This window comes from Pseudopipra pipra, chromosome 2 (genome assembly GCF_036250125.1).
Source record: "Pseudopipra pipra isolate bDixPip1 chromosome 2, bDixPip1.hap1, whole genome shotgun sequence".
Taxonomy (NCBI): domain Eukaryota; kingdom Metazoa; phylum Chordata; class Aves; order Passeriformes; family Pipridae; genus Pseudopipra; species Pseudopipra pipra.
The window spans coordinates 105,036,368-105,057,517 of NC_087550.1; the positions used below are offsets into that span (position 1 = coordinate 105,036,368).

At 40.4% G+C, this 21,150-nt stretch overlaps 1 protein-coding gene across 1 annotated transcript in view; it reads left to right on the top strand.

Moving 5' to 3' along the window:
* Positions 1–21,150, top strand: part of PHEX (phosphate regulating endopeptidase X-linked) — a 101,772-nt gene that overhangs the window by 10,290 nt on the left and 70,332 nt on the right. Inside the window, exons 4-7 of the mRNA XM_064646773.1 lie at positions 10,965–11,051; positions 12,660–12,886; positions 14,984–15,052; positions 17,246–17,362. Of these exons, the coding sequence (XP_064502843.1) occupies positions 10,965–11,051; positions 12,660–12,886; positions 14,984–15,052; positions 17,246–17,362 (500 nt within the window). The remainder of the gene's footprint in view (positions 1–10,964; positions 11,052–12,659; positions 12,887–14,983; positions 15,053–17,245; positions 17,363–21,150) is intronic.

The following is a 21,150-nucleotide window of genomic DNA, read 5'->3' on the forward strand; positions in this document are numbered from 1 at the left end:
CAATGGTTTTCTTTGGAAAATGAATTTTTTATAAGTAAAACCATTAAGGTAAGAATATCTCAGTTTGGAAATTTATACTGTTTACCTGTAGGGTGGTCCTTTCAGACTAATCCCAGAAGTTGGTGTTGAGAAGTTGCTGTTGAGTGGTTGCTGTCCTACACAGAGGACCTTGTGCCACAGGGCTCTTTTAGGGCTATTTTCTCTTCTCCCACAGTCCAGCTGGTGCTCAGTTGGACCCACTGGGATAACTCGGGTGTGTCCCATGAAATCTGTAATGTAGCTGCTGACACTCATCCTCAGATTTCTGTATTAGCTGACCCATCTTTTGTGATTTGTTTACTTCAAAGGTAGCTAGTTGAAAGCTGTCCCAAGTAAGAGGCAGAATACCAGCAGTAATTAAAATAAAAGCTTCAGAGGATATTTATGGCTTTGTCTCCAGTATCTTGTTGGATAGCTGCTCCTGGATAACAAGATAGCAGTAAACAGCAACAGCATTTAATGCTGTTTTACTTGGATTTTTCTGCTATAAATGCATCTCTTTTCAATCGCACAGACTTTTTTTTTTCAGTGGTTCAGATCTTTCCTACAATGGCCTATTCATCTGAATGGGAGAAAAAACATAAGTGGCACAAGTGGCACAAGTCAGGTAAATCTCTCTGGGCAAGAAGTTATAGCTGTTTGGTAAAATGAAGTACCTAAATCAGAGGTGGAGGAGCCAGGACTTTTCCAGGCTTTGTGGCTGCTCCAGATGAAAGTTGTATTTGTAATGGGTGATTTTGGGAAACCATGAATACAGAAAGGAGATAATTTTGGTTCCTGAATGAGGTTTTAAGGCAGCACAGTAACTGAGCCACAGGATTCCCACAGCACCTCCCTGACTGGGAGACTAGAATGGCATCCTCCTCTGAGCCCTGGGCTACAACCAGAGTAGGGCACACTGCTCACTGCTGTTCCACGTGTGGCACAATATTTCCCCTTTATTTACAGTGACCTTCTGTTTTGGATGATATGTTCATATCTGTAGATACTGAATTTCAAAATTGTTTGATGACTGTATTAGGACTGGTAATTTTACAGAATGAGGACTCATACTTTGGAAGACACAGCAGTCAGTGACATGCGACTCCCTTTTTCTGACCAAAAAAGAAAAGTACGTTTCTGACAAAAAGCAAGTACATGTTGAGAGTATTACTATAATGAAGTAAATGTAATGCTGCCATTTAGTATGGAGCTCCACCTATATTATAACAATTGGGAAACTTGCTATGTTCTCGTTTAAATGTGGTTTAAACTCTTCTGCCTAATATTATAATGACATGTATTATCCCCTACAGCATAACACTGGGAGGCTAGGGGGGCATGGCAGGGAAAAGGACAATACTACTCAAAAGAGTAAGATGTATTATTGAAATCAGATTTATGAACAGAGGCTCTCGAATCCCCATAAGATGATTTTTGGTTTAGTTACAGTTTGTGTGCAGCTATGTTGACTTTTGGAGGAACTCACATGATGGGCTTATCTTTTGATATACAAAACTCAGAGAATTTACAAAATGCTGAAACTGTAAACAAACAACATTTCCGTTTAGGAAATGTGCTGTATATTAGGGCACTGAACAGCATTAGGAAACATTTATGTAAGCACAGCTGTGTCAATGCCATTTCCGTGAGAACTTCCATATTGCTAAAATGGATATTCAAGAAGAGAACTGGGGAATTTCTTTTCAAGGGGGAACCCTAAAATGTCAGTATATTGATTGGGTTTATTTGTGTAAATACAGCATCTTTTCATGAAATTGGTATTTGGGAACATTTGTTTGATTTACTTTATTTATGTTCCTTGGAAATTAGAACCTATATGTATTGATTAATTACTAGATCTTCATGAATTCTTGTGGAAATGCATATTAATTATGTCCTCATTAATGCAAAATTAATTCATGATGATTAAATATTCCATCCGAATGTCAGAGGAATTAATAATGATGGACTGGTTGTTTTCAAGAGTCACTGCTCTATCCATGGTGAGACAGACGCTGCCATCAAGAAATAGGCTGAGGGACATTAATTGTATCAAATACAAAACATATTGCCCTGAATTGATAAGGGAAATGTGTTGATGATTATTAAAGGCTTTTAAAAAAAACCCCAAAACAAACATAAAACCCCCCGAAACAAACCAACCAAACAACCCTCTCCCTCCAGATCATGAAGTGGGTGGAGGAGATGCAGTTTATCAAAACAAGGCAGGCCTAGATTAAGGCATCAGCTCCACAAAGACCATTCTGATGAATAAGCTCATGGAGCTGCAGAATACATTGTGAGTTTTATTAAAGAAAAAAAATTAATGGTTGGAAAAATATGGAAACTATTATATTTTAGGTATATCTCAGGCTATGTAAGCCAACACAAGGCCTTCCAAAAGGGACTATTAACCCCATTCATTGACATCCTGGATGCTTCTGCCGTGGCAAGAGGTGGGAACATACAATACAGCAGGTGGTAGGGCAATCTAAGTGGTGTCTAGTACTCTGCATTATTTCATATTCCTGTGTGAACAGGGAGGTTGCCATTACAAAAGTTGCTTTGAGTGATTATTTCAAGTCCTTATGTACTCCAGTAAGATGATTCTGGTGACTGAGTATTTGCAATGGGGAACTGAGATAAAAAAGGTAAGAAAGTAATAGAAGGCTGGTTAAGAAGAGAATGGAAAAGACATGAAAGTGAAAATAATACATGATTTGGTAAAATGTAAAAGCTACATTATAAGCACAAGAAAGGTGTATTGACTTGCTATTTTATTTAGACTCAAAGTGAAAAGCTTTAATTAGGCAAGGATAATTTTAAGCATATGGAGAAAGACTTTTGCAAGTCTTTAATGCGAGTTTGGTTTTCCATATAGATATATATATTTAGCAAACAGTAGAGAAATCTGGACTATAATGCATCAGAAACTCAAAAAAGGTATTTATAACATGCAGTGAAATAATTTTTTACTGCATTAGGCTTGGACTGCTTCCCTTCCTGTCCTCTGAAACTGAGGATTGTTTACACCCAGCAAGGAAAAAAAGGGAAGAAGAGCCTTAATGTCAGTAAGGTGTCAGTACTTTTAACAATTATTTAACTACAGTCATGAGAAAATTTTTCATTGCTTGTTTTTTTGGTTGCGAGAGAGTGAAAATTGTGTCTTTAAAAAGTGTGTTTTCATATTTTGGAATTCTGGAAAAAAACTTTTGTTTGAAAACCAATCATTTGCAGCTCACTTCTTGTAAAGGGTCAGGCAGGGAAGAGGACTCCAGACTGCTCGTCAGACTTTGGATAAGACACCTGAGATAACAAGAAGCACTGCAGAGCAATTAGTAGAACTAGTAGTTTACAAAAGTTAATAAATTTAAATTAGCTCATATTTTGGGGAAGCCTCAAAATCCAAATATTGCTATCAATTTTTAATAGAGGAAATGAATTGTTTTGTACACTAAAGTTGCATATCAGGAGAAATTCTCAGAAGAACTTTTGTTTTAAAGGCATAAAGGAATTTATTGAGGCTTTGAAATCATGCATTTGAAGTTGGGTTACACTGGTGTCAGAAGAGAACTGTAAGTAGGCTTCTGCACGTCCACCGGGGTTTGTCTCTGTGGTATTTTCCAGCAGACGAGATCTTGCTTTACTCATCTTCCAAGGCTTGCAGATGCAAAGCAGCTCTGAAATGGAAGCTGGACAGGTGCATTTGTGTGGGAGTTTGATCTGTGCTAATAAACCTGCTAGGAGGGGTAAAGTTGTACAGAAACATTAAGTGTTGCATCTTACAGCAGGAGATGTGCATGTCTTTTTCAGGAGAGTGCTCCGCGAGAACAGATTTAACTCTGAGGATAATCTTGGCTTGACAATACTTGTTTTGTTCACAAAAAATATGTACAGCTTGGAAATGTCAGTTAAGTCTGTCACTTCCTTTTAGAATATATATATGTGTATGTGTATATGTATGCATGTATGTATATATATATAAAATACATTACATATATATATATTCTTCACTCTCCCTTTTATACTCCTCTTCAGCTATAGGGATCGGGTTTCCAAACTGATGAGAATAAAAATACATGTATCAGATTCTCTTCTTTGACTATTTTGTGACCTGAACTGTTGCAGTCTTTAAAATTCATATTTTCATGTAGCAAGACAGGAATGTTACCATTGGTTGAGTGATCTCAACAGTCTTGTGTATAATTTTGGATGCTGTGGCCAGTGCTTTTATTTTGGGGTTGAACATTGTGTCCCTTGTAGACACTATGAAACTTACCACTGCCGGCTACCCTTCACTTCATTTTGGGTTTTGAAAAAAGGAATTGGAAACCAGATACTCTAAATGAACGTCAGCTGACCCCAAACCATTCTGAAATCATCACTCTTGGAACATGTAAGATCATGTTACTTAATTAAGACTATACGTTTATCTAGCTGTGATTTCCGTAACAGCAGTGTGGTTCTAAAGTTTTTGTGTGTGCCCTTTGGCATCCTAGCCAAATCTTTGCTCTGTGAACTGTACTGAACTTGACTTTTTAAATCTAGTGTGCTGAGAGTTTGAAGAAAGGGCGATACCTCCACGACACTGTTGGAATCCTTAGATAACCCTTGTGGCGCAGTGCAGTTGGCTACTTGGGTTTCAGGCATTGCAGTTGCTTCCCAGGAACTCTTTTGCCATAGCTCTTAAGTGTGAAGAAAATCTGGGAATTAAAGGTTAGACATTCTTAATGAGGACTAGATTAATCATAATTATGTTATAGTTCAGGGACATCACGGAATTACATTCTGCACACAGGTGGTGTGCGTTTGATTTGATTGCCAAACTCAACCAAGGTTCGAGTAGGTTTTTCTTGACTTTTAGGTGGTAATTCCTCACAGAATACCCTTAAAACAACCTGTTGCTGGCATCAGAGGATCTTCTGCAAATTTCCAAATGATAACTTGGGTTTAGTTTCTTCCCAGAGGTAGCATGTGATAGTGCTAACGTAGGGAGCAAACAAAGCTTCTCAGTGATAGCTGGAGATGGTTGAGCAGCTCTTTTAATTATTCTTCACATCAGTTTAGAAGCCCAATCCCTATAGCTGTAGAGCTGCATAGGGGGGAAGGTGAAGAACAGAGTCTTTATTGCTCAAGAATTGAAAGATAAATTCATTGTCATCAGGTATTTGCAAATAAACTCCCTTTCCACAAGCAGAGTTCCTGCATTTTGGTCTAAGAAACTGAAGCTCATAAATATCTAATATGGAACAAATATCTGGCTACTAGTTACTGCTACCAAAGGGAGAGCGTGTTGTTATGTGAGGCTGTGATAGAGCCTCACTGGGGATGTAGCTCATGAAAGCATCTTCTGACTGTGGCACACTGAATGAATAGGTCCTTGGGCTGCTTTCTGAATCTGATCCCGAAAAGAATGCGTTATAAGTTTCAGTTTTAGTACTGAGCATCATCTGGGCAATACTGAGCAACTCCCACTGTCACTGACATTAAAGGGAGTGAAGGGCATTCACCATCTCCAAAAGATCAAGCTCTTTGACTGTCTGGATCAAGTTCAGCAAGCTTTATGCTCATAAAGGAGCACCATTGCTATCAGTAGGAGTCTGGCATGAATTAGATAAGGAGGAATCTGTGGCTCACTTTATCTGCAGCAATGGATAGTGGCTGTGTCTCCTTGATTCCTCATGTCTAAGAGTGCTTTGAGATCTGTATCCTAAATATGTAGAGTGCAATTCCAGGAGCAACCATTAGATTATTTCCCATGACCTTTCTTGTGTCACAGACAATTACATTACCCGTGTAATGCAGTTCAATAGCTTGCAGTGGGATAAAACATAATTCACTTTGGAATAAAGTTTATCTTCCAAAAAAGGTTCAAGTCTTGAAAATGTTACGGGGCAGAGAAGCCACTGTCTCCTCTGCTTGCTGGTTCCAGTGGTTAATCACTGTTACTGCTGAATTTGTCTTCATCTTCCAACGGCTGGTGCTTTCACACTGTGATTCCATCACCCTTTCACATCTTTTGTGAGAAAAATCATATTTCCTCATTGCATGTTTGTTTTTTTTTAATCCCTCCCTTCTATTTCTTGAGCCAAAGAAAAAAACCAATTGTTTTGATATTTTTCTGCCCTCTGTCCAGTTGTTCAACATTGTTTTTAAATACAGGCAGCTGAAGGGCAGAGAGTGTTCCAGTCTGTCTCACCAGCCTGTACAACAATAAGATCATCTCCTCATTTTGGTACTTCTCTGGTTTTGCAGTCCAAGACTGCTGTCTGTTCTAGAATTGCCCTGGGAGTTCACGCTGAATTATTTGTCTGCTTCTAGCTTTTCACTCTTCCAGGGTTACAACCTTCCAGGAAATGGGATGTCCCCTGGGGTTCTTGTATAATTTTTGGTTTTTTATAAAGTCCAAGAATATTCCCAGTGGGATGTTTGCACATGCAGTTGTTTTTCTTCAAGATACAAAGCATTATAATATATTTCAGATCATTGTCAGATCCACTGTGCAAACACTTCAGTTTGCATTTTCCACATAGAGTAAATGTTTGTAAAAGGATAAGGACAGAAATTAGTGGAAAAAAATGCTACTATCTTTACTAGCATGACGTATTCTCCATATCTTGGGTTGGAAAGTGCAGAGAAAACTTGTACTTTCTCTCTAGAATAGGAAGTAAGCTTCATGAATCCCATAGTGTTACTCAGGATTGCAACTCAACTATATATGTAGAAAACTATCTGATAGCACAAAGAATATATACAATCTGCTGATCAGGACACTGATAAATTGAATCAATATTTCTAATTGGAATAAATGGCATGCACGTTTCTTTTCTCTGCAAATCTGGCTTTACAATCCCTTTTTTGTGCACTCCATGTCAGAAGAGAGAAAGGTACAGGATTTCTTGGTGCCATAAATAAAATACGACGGTTGAAAAGTGAAGGTATGCAAGACAGTGGGCTGGAAAATCAACGAGGGCTGGAAATGGAAATTAAGATTAAAGGTAACACTTGGCCACAAGATTATCCTTAGCAGCTTCAGAATAGTATGCAGTTAAATAAACACTCACGCAAAGCTTACTTTGTAATGTGCCTTGCTCTCACTTTTAACAGCAGATGATTGCTGTTTACTGGAGGGTAGTGAACCACAGGAAGTTGGCCTTTTTTAGCCCTCTTGCCCTGGAAAAGAACTATGTGAAGGCAACTCAATATAAACTCTCTTCCTTCCCTTCTCAGCTCCCCACCCCCAGCTGTGGCTTTTTTCCTTGACTATGTATCTGAGCATCTCCAGTTCAGACAAGTGAGGATCACTCCCAGCTATGGAGTGGGTTTGTTTGCTGGTGGTGCTGAGTCTTTGTGTTTTGTAGAAGAGCCAGGGAGCACAATGATTCAAACCTGCCTGACCTGGGGTGCCAGAAGTACCAGAACTTTCATTGCAATGGGAACCTCCCCACCCTCAGCCCCTTGGTAGAAGAAACCGAATGATGAAGCGATTTGCAATCTCAAAAAGTTTAGGATATCATGAACACCTTTAAACAGTTTCTAACTGTTCAAGTGGTAGTTGCTTAATGAGATGAGTTATGTTATTACAGTGCTGTGGAGTGGAATTGCCAATAGGTTTTGACGGTTGCCATAACTAAGTTTTATGTGAAGGGAAATGTAAATCTTGCATCTGGGCATCCTGTGCATATGGAAACGTGGACAATAAGGTGCTGAGATCAGTGCCACAGGCCAAGATCTTTTTTTATTGCCAAGAGAATGACTTTGGAAATAATTTAAAAGTGAAGCGAGTAAAAGATGTGAGTGAAGAAGAGCTGCTTTGTTAGAAAAGCCACTGAAACATGTACTTGATATTTGGCCAAAGAAACATGATCCAAACTTTATCTTTGGTGGCCTAAGCTATGCTGGTTCACTTTGCTTTTTCTGGTGATTTTTTGTTATGATATTCTGCTTTGCAGTTGTGACAGGCTAGTTTTGTAATTCAGTAGCAGCAATAAATTGTTAAATTTTAGTTGACAATAACAATTCTATGCCTTTTCAGGTGGTTGCAAATCAGCTTGGATGGTGGGGTTTTTTAACCTCTGCAGCCAAATTGCCTAGCACTGTAACATTTAATAGGGAGCTGACAGATGGGCTGTTATATAAGGGTGTTTTTTGATATTGTTGGAGTGATGTATATTTCCTAGTCTGATCAAAACCATTTATTCCTAAAAATTCTTATTTAAAGATAAATGTTTGATGTCCTAAAATGGAAGGTTGCTTTAGGGAATTAGAACTTTTAATTAGAAACAAGAAAACTGAGTTTAAAAAAAATGGAAAGAAAGAAAGCTGCAAGAAGAACAAACTCAATGTCCTTCTCAGTGCTAAGTGAGCTGCTTTAGTCAAAATGTTTGTAGCACCCATCTCCTTAACTAGGTCAAAGTTTAAGAAAACTGTGCTTTAAGAAAAGCCTGGTAGACTGAACTTCTCAGTGGATTCATATGAATACACACAATTCCTTAATGAGGGGTGAGAGTAGCAGTTTGGAAAGGCAAAGTAGGGAACTAAGCAGCAGGTCTGTGGGTAACTTATGTAACTGAACATTTGATCTCTTGTGGTCTTTCTCTTCCTATACCTTGAAAGACCTTATAGGTTTTGCTTACGTTTTGGTGTCCAAACAGAAAATATCTGAAGCTATTACTGTCTTTCAAGGTGATAAAATCCTCCCAGACAGCTACAGTTCAGTTGTTTTTTTTCAGAGGGGCTAAATTTGCTCTCTCTGTGTCCCTGACTGGCATTTCCCTTAGTATAGCCAGAAATCCATGTCATGTGCCAAGAGATGGAACACTGTTCAGAGAGTACCTTTCCATGCTGGGGAGACTGAGGGATGGCCCTGAGGCAGGTTTGATCAACCTGTGGAGGTCCTCGGAGAGCAGAGGCTCTGAGCTGCAGCCTCCAAAACGCTGCCCTGTAGAAGCACAGAGTGCATCGACCCACACGATCAGATTTGCTCAGTGCAGGAGTGGGTTTGTCAGAGCCTGCAGCTATGGCCAGGCTACTCACAGTACCCAATATTGCTAATATAAAGATAGCCTGATGTGTCTACATTGATTTCAATCACAGTAGTGACTTTCTTTCCATGAATAAGCAACCTGGAGACAGACTAATTGATTACACATATTTTTGATCAATATGTTTTGCTTCTTGCCTTTTCTTGCTATTCATGTTTAAGAGTTTAAATACTCAAGGACACATAAAATCCATATGTATTTGTGAGCTAAATAAGAAGCAAATTTCTAAATCTTGTATTTGGATTTTATACTAGCTAATGTAGAAATCATGTGGATGTGAGCAGTGCTCCATGTTTGAGCTTCTAAACCTTTCTGAAAACTTGAGGTTAGGGCTGAGAAACCTTTATAGCCTAAAGAGTGCTCATGGATCACATCCCCTACTTCAGTATCCACAGGATTCAGCCATCTTATTAAGTCTTTCATGTTTGATAACTGGATTTTTTGTTGTTGGAACCAAGAATTGTCTTCATAAAAGAACTCTGAGCAATTGGCAACATCTACCCCACCTCACTCTCTGCAATAGTACAGTGAGTGTTACTGTTTCATTCTGTCACATAATGAGATGGTTCGATGGGAAAACACCAGGTCTGATTTTAACACAATTTGATGCAGGTGTATTTCTAGAGTTGATTTTATTTTATTGACTCTCATCCTCTTTATCTCTCCTGATCTTTACCTGGGCTTTAGCCATTGGATTTTGTTAGCTTCAAAATTTCATGTTTGTACAGCTTGCTGGCAAGGATGGAAATTATTGTAATGGCTTTAATAGGAGGGTATTTTTTCATTCTTAGTTTTATCTAGGCTTCATGTATTGTTTCTTTTAAAATGCCATTTTTAAAACATGACCAAGTCTGATTATTCTACTAAGAATTGTGCACGCTGAAGATATGTGTCAGTGATTGGCATTATATTGTCTTTAAAAGACTGAAAAATATTAGCAATTTGAGAATTTGAAATCAAAAGTATTGGGGATCCTGTCCAGAAGTATTTTTAGGGAAAATCTTATCCCTAACTAAAAGGGAATTATCTCATTAAATCTCTTAAGAGTCCAAGAAAATGAGTTGGGCATTGTTTGTTTTGGCTCGATTCTTTTTTTCTTTTTTAATGCCTCTGCATTTAGCCATAGTTATGTGTATCTGCAGCTGAATCACGGCTGATGTACAACTTGGATGAAACAGTTTGACGCAGCTAAGAGGGGACTGCTGAGATTCAGATGGAGTTTTCATGCTCTTTTCCTTTCATTACATAATGTGAGGAATGTGAAGAACATAGGGAGATGATAGCTTAAAAAAAGCTGAACACCAAGGATGTTTACACCTATAGTGTGATATGAGTGTGTATATGGTGCTGCTTTACAAGCAATGGTTGGACACTTGGTCTTCTGTGTCATTACCAAGACTGTGCGTGTTTGACAGACAACGAGGCAGTTCTCTCCTGCTTTCTTTCAGCAGCAGCAGAGCTGGCAAAAGTGAACACCAGTGGTCTTGCTCCTGGGATTCTTTAACCTTCTCTGTTAGATCCTGATTTCATAATGTACCAGCACCAGAAACCAAGCCACTTGAAAGAATTCCTGACTCCCTGCCTTGTGTGATTGTTCCCACTTACCTCATGATTCCCTGTCCCCTCAGTTTGCTGAGGGTGGCTGGTTGTGAGGACAGATAATAAGCAGCATCTGTCACCTGGCTTTAAATCAGTCCTCTTAAAAATAAAAAAATTAAAAAATCCTTCTCCATTGGGGTTTGAAAAAGTTGTAATTATGTCTGTGCTACTGCTTAAAAAAATATATGTGGAACCTCATCCTTAATTAAACAAATGCCATGATTAAAGCAAATGCTGAAACAAGCAAACAGTTTCTACATTTTCCAATGTATTGAAAAACATATTTATTTGTTTTTTCAGCATTGCTTGAGAAACCCATCAGCAAAAGACGAGACAGTGAAGCTGTACAGAAGGCCAAAGTCCTTTACGCATCCTGCATGAATGAGAGTAAGTGGCTTGATTTGAGAGGGACATATGATCCTGATGTGTCCCTTCCAGTGCAGTATATTCAATGATTCTAAGATATATGAGTTCCCTATGTTTATAAAGGCTCAGCTCTCTGCTGAGCTCTGTGCAGATGCATGGATTTTGCTGATATGGATTCAACTGAATGCAGAGGGTCTTTTACACATTTCTGAAGCTGAGGTACACCCAGGCACAGGAAATCAGTTTTAGAGAGACCTCTGACTGTCAGGGAACTGTGAATAGATATTTATCTGTGGAAAAGAATGCTAAAATTGTGTGCCAGGGTTGTGGGGTTAGTGCCTGGGGTCAGTAAATCAGAGGAGCTTCTGAGGAAATTCTCATACTGATATTTTCAACAGCCTGTGGCTCAGCACCTTCTACATTTCTCTAAATCTGTTTAATCAAAACACTTCCCCAAGACTGGATATAGACAGCCCTGGACTCTTTGAGTTATCTGCTTTAAGTCAAGCAAGTTAGGATGGGAAGCCCTATAGCCCTGTTTGCAGTGCTTTTCCTCAGCTTGTAAATGCTGCTGTCAGATGATGTGCACTAGTCTGGGACACATCACTGCCCTTATGTAGCCACACAGGTGGAAGATGAATTAGAAGTGCCCTTTGTCCTTCTGGACAAAGGTTCCTTCTGAACCTTCTGTGTGCAGTTTTGCTCACTGCAATATGAGAAAGATATTAAGCTCTAAGAGAGTGTCCAAAGGAGGACAGCCAAGATGGTGAAGGGCCTTGAGTGGAAGCTGAACGAGGAGCAGCTGAGGGCATTTGGTCTGTTCAACCTGGAGGAGACTGAGGGGAGACTGCACTGCAGTTACAACTTCCTCGTGAGGGGAAGAGGAGGGGCAGGCACTAATCTCTCCTCTGTGGTGACCACTGGCAGGACCCAAGGGAATGGCCTGAATTTGTGACAAGGGAGGTTTAGATTGGATTTAAAAAAGGTTCTTCACCCAGAGGGTGGCTGGGCAGTGGAACAGACTCCCCAGGGAAGTGGTCACAGCACCAAGGGTGACAGAATCCAAGAAGCGTTTGGAGGATACTCTCAAGCACATGGTGTGACTCTTGGGGATGGTCCTGTGTAGGGCTAGGAGTTGGACTCAGTGACCCTTCTAGGTCCCTTCCAACTTGGCATATTCTGTGATTCCGTTATTCCCTGGACAGTTTTCTTCCAGCATGGCCCAAGACTGACTGCCAGCAATTGAGACAACCTGCCCTGCAGCCTTGGTGCCAAGATGCTGCCCCTCTAGCTTTGATTATGTACAATAACCAGCCTCTCCTCAGCCCCACAGAAACAGTAAAGTTTCTGTGCTAGTTTCTAAATCAGATTTTTTTTTTTACATTTACTTAATTCCAGCCTTTGCCTTTTTTGAAAGGTACTGATTTGCCCCTATTATTCTTAATATACATAAACTGGGTTGGACTCCTGTGCTGCTGTGCTCACAGGCAGAGCAGAGGCTTTGGGTTTCAGCTGTTGTGTTTTGTCTTGCCTAGAAATCAATTGATGCCGTTAAATCTTTGTCTTGTGTGGCTGCTGCTGTGTTTGAATTATCTGGAATGTAATTGTTGTCACACTTTGGCATTTCAGATAAAATTGAAAAAGCTGATGTGAAGCCCCTCTTAAGTATCCTGAAGCACTCACCTTTCCGCTGGCCTGTGTTGGAATCCAGTATTGGACCTGAAGGACTGTGGTCAGAAAGGAGATTTAGTTTACTCCAAGCCTTGGCAACTCTTCGTGGCCAATACAGTAACTCTGTCTTCATCCGTTTATATGTGGCTGCTGATGACAAAATCTCCAATCGGTATATCCTGAAGGTACTATATAGCATATCTAATAGGTTTCTTTGCATGGTATTTTATGGTCTTCTTTTTTAAAACATGTTTACATGCCGAATGTTTACACTTGATTATTGTTGTTATTATCTACTGATGCACAGATGTTCATAGATGCCAATTTATGGGAATGTAGAAGCCACTAGCAACCACATGCTACTGAAAAATATCTCCTACAGATTGCTTTCTTCTTTCCAATGCCAGGAAAAAAATACAAATAATGTTCCCAGTAGACCAGTGTCCAGGGTCTATGTGCATGAGAATAAGAGGTCAATATCTACTTCTGGGTGCTGCTTATGGCTCATTAGTTGCATGAAGAATGGGGTTTATTTGTCTATGAAGATGAAGAATGGTGCATCAATAGCAGATATTCTGAACTTTAGCTATTTTTCTTAAGATGGAAACACATAATCTGTCTCTTATATAGCAGTTTATGACACAGATGTATCCAAAGCACTTTTAGACCTGAAATACAGAATTTACCTTTTTTCCTGAAATGCTATTACATTTAGACCAAAGCATTACCATTTTATTAACAGTGTGTGGCATTGCACAACAGTTTAGTGAGAAAAAGATCCAAGAAATGTTGCCTCCCTGTAGTCTGACAAAACTACAGAGAAAATTGTATTACTGTGAGATGTCACCATGGCAAGTCTGAGTACCTGGCCAAATGCATTGCTGTTTAAGAACTACAGATGAGTAGCCAGAGTAGACCAGCCCTCTGCTGCTATAAGAAAATAGGTTATGAAGGCAAGAGAGAAGGAGCAAATAAGAAAGTTATGATGCCATTCATCACAGCAAAGTAGGACCTATGGCCTTTTATTTTGCTGGCATGTGGGCTGGCTGTAGGAATGTAGCCAAGAATACATTGTATCTAGAGATCAAACAACAGTTAATTGTGTTGGTGCTGGAGTGGGTCAATTCTGAGTCAGTTCTTCAAAATGTTGTCTGACTGAGGCATTTAACCAGTATAAAGTTGAAGGGTAACTTTTTCCCATCTCTGGGATATTTTCCTGGATAGTCAACAGCAGACCAACAGTTTGCTGTAAATAAGATGTCGTTCTGCTAAGATGTTTTTAAGATCCTGTCAGGTTTTCTTTGGCTTGAGACTTGTTTAAATGAACTGAAGCAGTAGAATCAGAGAGATGTTTAGTTGGGTATCTCCTGTCATAATATTTCAGTCCAAGTCATCTGTTAGCAAAGGGCTGGGCAGGGATATCCTTACTGCTGGTCTCTTGAAAATGAATTATAGCTATCAGTACCTTTCCTTGGTATGCTTAGTGGTGCCTAAGAATTAAGTATCTGAATAACTGAAGCACTACATGCTATGAATAATGTATTATTCCATAGTGTATTCTGTTGTTAATTTTATTAAGATCTTGATCTACAGATTGCATCGGCCAGTGTTCTTCCTTGTCTGTGTTTTAACAAATTCCCAGGGGTGTAGATCTACCATGGAGTATTTCAATCTGCTTGTGAGAATAACTTAATTGCAAAATTCTTTTTGTTCAGCATTGCAAAATCATCAGTGGATCATAAAAAATTAAAAACTCCAAATAAAACTTTGTTCAGCATTCAACATGATTTTTAACAGTGCCTTCTGGATACACAACAGCTAACATGCTCCAGCACCTCGTGGACATTTGGTCCATACACTAGGCTAGCGTGTCCCAAAGCTGACTCTTGTGCCCCTGAAATGTGCACAGGATGAATGGTCATCAGCACCAACTGTTTGATCCTGTAGGGCCAGTCCTATTGCATTACCTAATACTAATGGAGCCATAAACACCTACATTGCTTAGGTAATTCTTTTCTGGAGGTGGCTTAGGTATTGCAGGGGGCATCTGAGGCTCCTCAGATCACAGTAATCTGATTTAGTTAATATCTGTCAGCACAGCATAAGATTTTTCTGTTGTTTTGAAATTCTGTGGAGCTCAGTCTGCTGCAGTGTGTTGTGTATGTATATTTGCACACATCTACCATAACTGCCAGAGAAACTCTTCCAAGGTTGCTTATTAGTCTACCTTTGATTTCTGATGAATTTAGCTATTAAATGTTGATTCTTGTTATTTTTAACAGCTTGACCAAGCAAGCCTCTCTCTGGCATCTAGAGAGGATTACCTAGAAAACACCACAGAAGCCAAATCTGTAAGTACTATCAAATGGAAATTAGAGTGACCCTTTTTCCCCTCAGCTTTTTTCATTATTGCTTTTGTTTTGTTGAGCTCCAAACTGAGAAAGGGCCATGCATTGTATGGTTATGGATTTTTCAGGGTATCTTCTGTCAGAAAACACCACCGCTACCACAAACACATCTGCAAAGTTTCCTAAACGAAGATTTTTGTAAGATTTGGGGTCCCCCTACTTTTCTTCCCGCTTGGAAGGGGCCTCTGGAGTTCATCTTGTCCAACTCCTCTGCTGAAGCAGAATTTACCTCTGGAATATACTACTAGTGACTGGCCTCCAACTAGGCTTTGTGCTGCTGATCACAACCCTCTGGACCTGGTCACTCAGCTCAATTTCAATCCACCTCACTGTGCGCTCCCCTACCCTGTACTTTTTAACCTTGGTGATCAACCACAACTGCTGTCCCCTCATCCACCAGGATATTAATGTAATTGTAGAAAATTATCAGCCTGGTTAAGTTTGATTTCCCCTTCATAAATCCATGCTCACTACCTGTGATCACCTTATCTTTCATGTGTTTGGAAATAGTTTCCAGGAGGGTTTTCTACATTACCTTCCCAGTAATTGATATGAGGGTGACCAGTCTGTAGTTCCATGGGTCTTCTGTTTTACATTCCTTGGAGATAGGGGTGATGCTTGGTCTCTTCCACCCTTTTGGAACCTCTCCCAATAGTTGTGACCTTCCAAATACTGTCCAGAGTGAAGTTGCAGTGGTATCAGCCAGCTTCCTCAGGACTCATGAGTACAATCTTTCAGATCCCCTGGATCTACTTATGTTCACTTTGTTTCCTAATCTGGTCCTCTTCCACTGAGTATAGGTCCTCTTTGCTCCAGACTTCCCCTCTGGACTCAGGGGCCTGGGATTCCTGAAAGTCAGTCTTATCAGTAAAGACTAGAGCAAAGTTGGCATTGAGTATCTTGGCCTTTTCAGTGTAATTTGTTACCCTGCTCCATTTAGTAGTAGATCCACATTCTCCCTCCTCTTCTTTTTCCTGTTATAGGGTTTTTTCCTATTGGTCTTCACATCCCTTACCAGCTTGAACTCCAGGCTGGCCTTGGCTTTCCTAGCCATATCCCTGCAAGATTTGTCAGCAACTCCTGGGTATACAGCTTAGTTTCTTGCAGCATTTCTGTGGACAGCAGTTGTGAAATAATGATGTTTATCAAAGGCTTTAATGTATCAGTACTTGACTATGACAACAACACCTTTTTCTCCTCATTCAGTGAAGACGTGTGGGCAAGTATCTGTCATGTGCAGTCCAAAACTCAAAGAAAACAACCTCTGGGGTTATCTGGGGGACAAGTCATTGCTGCTGATTTTTTACAGCTTTACTTCCCTTTTGAGTTTCCTGAGAGGTTAGTAAGTTTTTTAGTTACCTCTATCAGACTAGATGATGCCATGATACAAAGAATGGTAACTGCTAAAAGATTAAAGGTGGAAATGTGTTGGGATATATTTTTGCTGTTGTTGGACTGTGAACTGGTAGGAGTTGATGAGGAGCAATCTGATCTCTCCAAAATCTCTGAAAGATTATACTGTGGGGGAGGCAGCACAGGAATCACTACGGTATCATTACATCCAGTGTATTTTGCTAACATCTGTGTACACAGAGATTAAAATGTGGTTTGTTAGGATATCCTGGGGAGAGCAAAGAAAAGCACTGTAGCAGACACATGTGTTGTAGTGTGTGGCAGGAACAGAGGAGAGAGGAGAGAGATCAGTGGAGCATCCCTTTATCTCCCTGTCTTCTCGGGCACTAAGCTTGCACTTGTATACAAGTGCTTCTACTGTCCTATAGTGATTACTGTATGAGTTGGCCTAAAATACTGGTGTACAGTCATACACATTGTCTAATCCATTTGTAGTAGCTGAAAGTGTTGGTCTAATCCAGAAGTGTCATTTGCATTTCCTGAGATTTGTACTCCCTGAACCACAGCAGGTATCTCTGTCTGTCATACAAAGTATTTTTACAGTGTTATTTCTCCTTTTTAACTTGCTGACAGCAGACATTCAAGGTAAGGAAAGCACGACCTTGGTTGCTAAAGTATGAAAGTATTATACTCCTTGCTATAGCTGGGCATTTCTGGTTTACTGCTACAGCTCTGCTCAAGAGCAAATCCAGTAGTCACATCATTCTTTTTGTCTCTTTACAGTACCGAGATGCCTTTTTGCAGTTCATGGTTGATACAGCAGTGCTTCTAGGTGCAAATGCTTCACGAGCCGAATCTGATATGAAATCAGTTCTAAAACTGGAAGTTAAAATAGCAGAGGTTGGTAATCTAATGCAATCCTTTTTCAAAATGAAATTCATTATATCAACAGCAGTAGCAATAGTGGTTTTTAGAAGTTGAAAGAAAGGAGCAGATCCTGATGAAGAAAGGATTAATAATATTTCTCCCTTAATTGATTGTTAAATTCATTGTTTTATTCTCCGGGGAAAAAACCTTAGTCAAATACCTTTGGTCTCTTAAATTGTAATGTGAACCAGGCTCACTAGAGATAAGCCTGGGGGTGGCATAGCAATGTTTAAGGAACAGTTTGCTAGCGAGGTCCTTCGGTCTGCCATCTCAGTGGAAGTAGGGGATGGAGATCCATGTGGCAACAAAGATGCAGGGATTGTTGATGTGTTAGAAACTCTGGAAGCTCAGCTGGTCCCATAGGAATCAGGGCTTCTTCTCCTGAAAAGGTGATGGATCAATATCCCGGCTGAAATGCATCTACAGCAATGCACTGGTACCCATTGTGCAGCTGGAAAACTGTGATATAGCTGTCATGGAAATGAGGTGGGTTGACTGGAAGTTAGTGAATGTGATGCCCATCTACAAGAAGGGCCACAAGGAGGATCTGAGAAACTACAGGCCTGTGAGTCTGGCCTCGGTGCTCTAAAATGTTATTGCACAGATCATCACCGTTGCCATGATGCAGCACATACAGGATAACCAGATGACCCAGTCACCATGGGTTTATGAAAGACAGGTTCTTCTTGACTAACCTGATCTCCTATGACAAAGTGACCCACCTAGATGTTGTGGGAAAGGCTGTGGATGTTGTCTACCTAAAGTTTAGTAAAGCCTCTGACACTGTTTCCCACAGCATTCTCCAGGAGGAACTGGCTGCTCAGGCACACTCTTTGCTGGGTTATAAAACTGGCTGGATGGCTGGGCCCAGAGAGTGGTGGGGAATGGAGTTACATCCAGCTGGTGGCCAGTCACAGGTGGTGTTCCCCAGAACTCAGTATTTGGGCCAGTCATGTTTAATATCTTTATTAATGATCTGGATGAGGGAATTGAGTCAGTTGGCAGAGTGCACCAAGTCAGGCAGCTCTATTGGTCTACTGGAGGGTAGTAAGGCTCCACAGAGGGATCTTGACAGACCTGATTGATGGGCCAAGGCCTATTGTACGAGGTTTAACAAGGCCAAGTGCCAGGTCCTGCACTTGGGTCACAACAACCCCACACAACACTCCAGGCTTGGAGAAGAGTGGCTTGGAAGCTGCCTGGTGGAAAAGGACCTTGGGGTGCTGGATGAACATGAGCCAGGTGGTCAAGAAGGCCAATGGCATCCTGACTTGTATCAGAAATAGTGTGGCCAGCAGGACTAGGGCAGTGATGGTCCCCCTTTACCTGGCACTGGTGAGGCTGCATCTCAAATCCTGTGTTCAGGTTTGGGCTCCTCACTACAAGAAAAACATTGAGATGCTCTGGAGCACAAGTCTTATGAGGAGCAGCTGAGGGATCTGGGGTTGTTTAGCATGGAGAAAAGGAGGCTCAGGGGTGACCTTATCATTCTCTATAACTATCTGGAAGGAGGTTGTAGAGAGGTGGGGGTCTGTATCCCCAGTTACTTCCAAGTAACAAGCAACAGGACAAATGGAAATTGCCTCAAGTTGTGTCAGGGTCAATTTAGATTGGGTATTAGGAAAAATTTCTTCACCAAAAGGGTTGTCAAGCACTGGAATCGCCTGCCTAGGTAAGTGATTGAGTCTCGATCCCTGGAGGTATTTAAAAGACATGTAGATGTGGCACTTGAGGATGTGGTTTAGTGGTGGACTTGGCAGTGATGGGTTTAATGGTTGGACTCAATGACCTTACATGTCTTTTCCAACCTAAGAGATTCTATGATACTGTAATTGTGAAACTGGGTAGAATTTGAATCCCTGCTGTGCATCCATGTTGCGAATATATTACCCTGTTGTTCAAGAAGCAGACTGGGCTGATTCTGTAGAACAGTCTAAAAGCAGTGCAAGACTGAGGTGGGATATTGCAGGTGGTAGTGAGAGGGTAGTGTTTACAGTAGCACCACCCTTAGCTCCTGAGGTGCTTTCATGGAGTACTCAGGGAGAGTAGATGAGAAACTCCATGAGTTTTAATTTAAGGGGACCAACTGAATTTGGTAAAGCTAAGTGTATTTAAATCTAGTACTTGGTTCCGGCATTTACTTGGAGACATTTTTGTCCCCTTGTGGAGTTTAATTTATGCATTAGGCTTGTTACTGTTTGAAGGCGCATTTTTATTTCTGTGTATCCCTCCTTCAGTATGGCTACTACAGGAATCTCATCCCTGGAAGCTGCAACTCCACGATCATTTCAACTTCTAAAGCTAGAGAGAAGAGTTAGCCTCAATGCTGGGAAAACACCAAAGTTTAGGGCTGCAAACTGGTTTGCATAACCGCCAGCTGAGCTGAGAGGCTATTCCCTTTGAAATGGTGGTCTCTCATTAACAGGGAAACCTATTGCACAGGACAGGTGATGCAACAGATGACTTTTATCTGGGTTCTGCAGTTGCAGTCTACAGGAGGAAAGGCAGTGATGCTTCTTAATGGTGTGTTTGTACAGAAGTGAGGGCCATCCACAATAGTAGTAAGTCAGTGTTTCCATTTTTTCTGCTGAAAGGGATGAAATTTACCAAACCTCTAAATAAAGCCCAATATTCAGCTTCAGTTACTTAGCGTGGATGGACTAATGAGCAAATACTTCATTGTGACCCAGTAGACTTGAAAAACAGGAAACATTTCTTCCTTTTATCATTGATGTGATTAGAAGATGCATTGCTAGCTCTGGTAGCTCTAATGCTTTACTTAACGAATGTCTTACAGAGAGTACGAGGTATGTAGGTGAAGTTGCCATATAAGATGACACAGATCATGTAAAAATCCTCAGGATTGTTAATGCACATTGTTATGTGACAAACCATGCTTGCTCTTGGTTTCTTTTAGTATGAATAATCCTCCTCGTGTCTGTCTAGATATTAGGTGTGAGTCCAGGGATATGAATTATTACATAATCCCTAATGAGCACAATGATTATATATATGTAAACATTTTACTGATTCAAAGGAGGTAGTCCTGTTTGTCACTTAAGGTTTTACTGTATCCTGTATTCTCCTGCATTTGTTCTAAGTAAACATATATAATGGAGAACTTGTATGCTAAAGAAGAGGCAGCAAGAATACTTTGAGTATAAGAAAGTGGCATGCTTTAAGAGAACTTGTTATGTACAAGGATGATTAGGATTGAATGACTGGAGAAGGAGAGAAAGTTCTGAGAGGAAGAGAGTAAATGGGTTCAAGAAGAGTTTAAAGCTTTTTCAGATAAATCAAATTTGCAGAAAGGGAGAAGAAAGTAGTTTTTTATTTTCCTGTGTGGCTTGAGCAATAGTAAAACCGCAGACACTTACTGGAGAATTTTGTTTGGAGAACTGCCAGCTGTCTGGTTAGTCTGGCGTCAATCTCTATCCTCTTTAAACTGCACAGCATACAGCTTGTTGCATAGGATTTACCTTAGAGTGGGGCTGGAATTGCCATCAGGAAGTTTTATTTCTCTTCAGCACTGAGAAAAATTAGACCTATGTCTTGTACTTGGTTTGTTTTTCTATTCTGTACCATAGGGCCACGTTGGAGTCTGAATGTCCCTCTTGTTAGTTATAAAAGGACTTGCTTTATATTTAGGATTTCCTTTGCTGTGACACTACAAAGGAACTTGAGGTCTGGCTCCTCTGGGCACCCAGATGGAAGGCTGGTTTGGGGAATGCTTTAATTTGTGTCTGGCCTATGTACCTGGG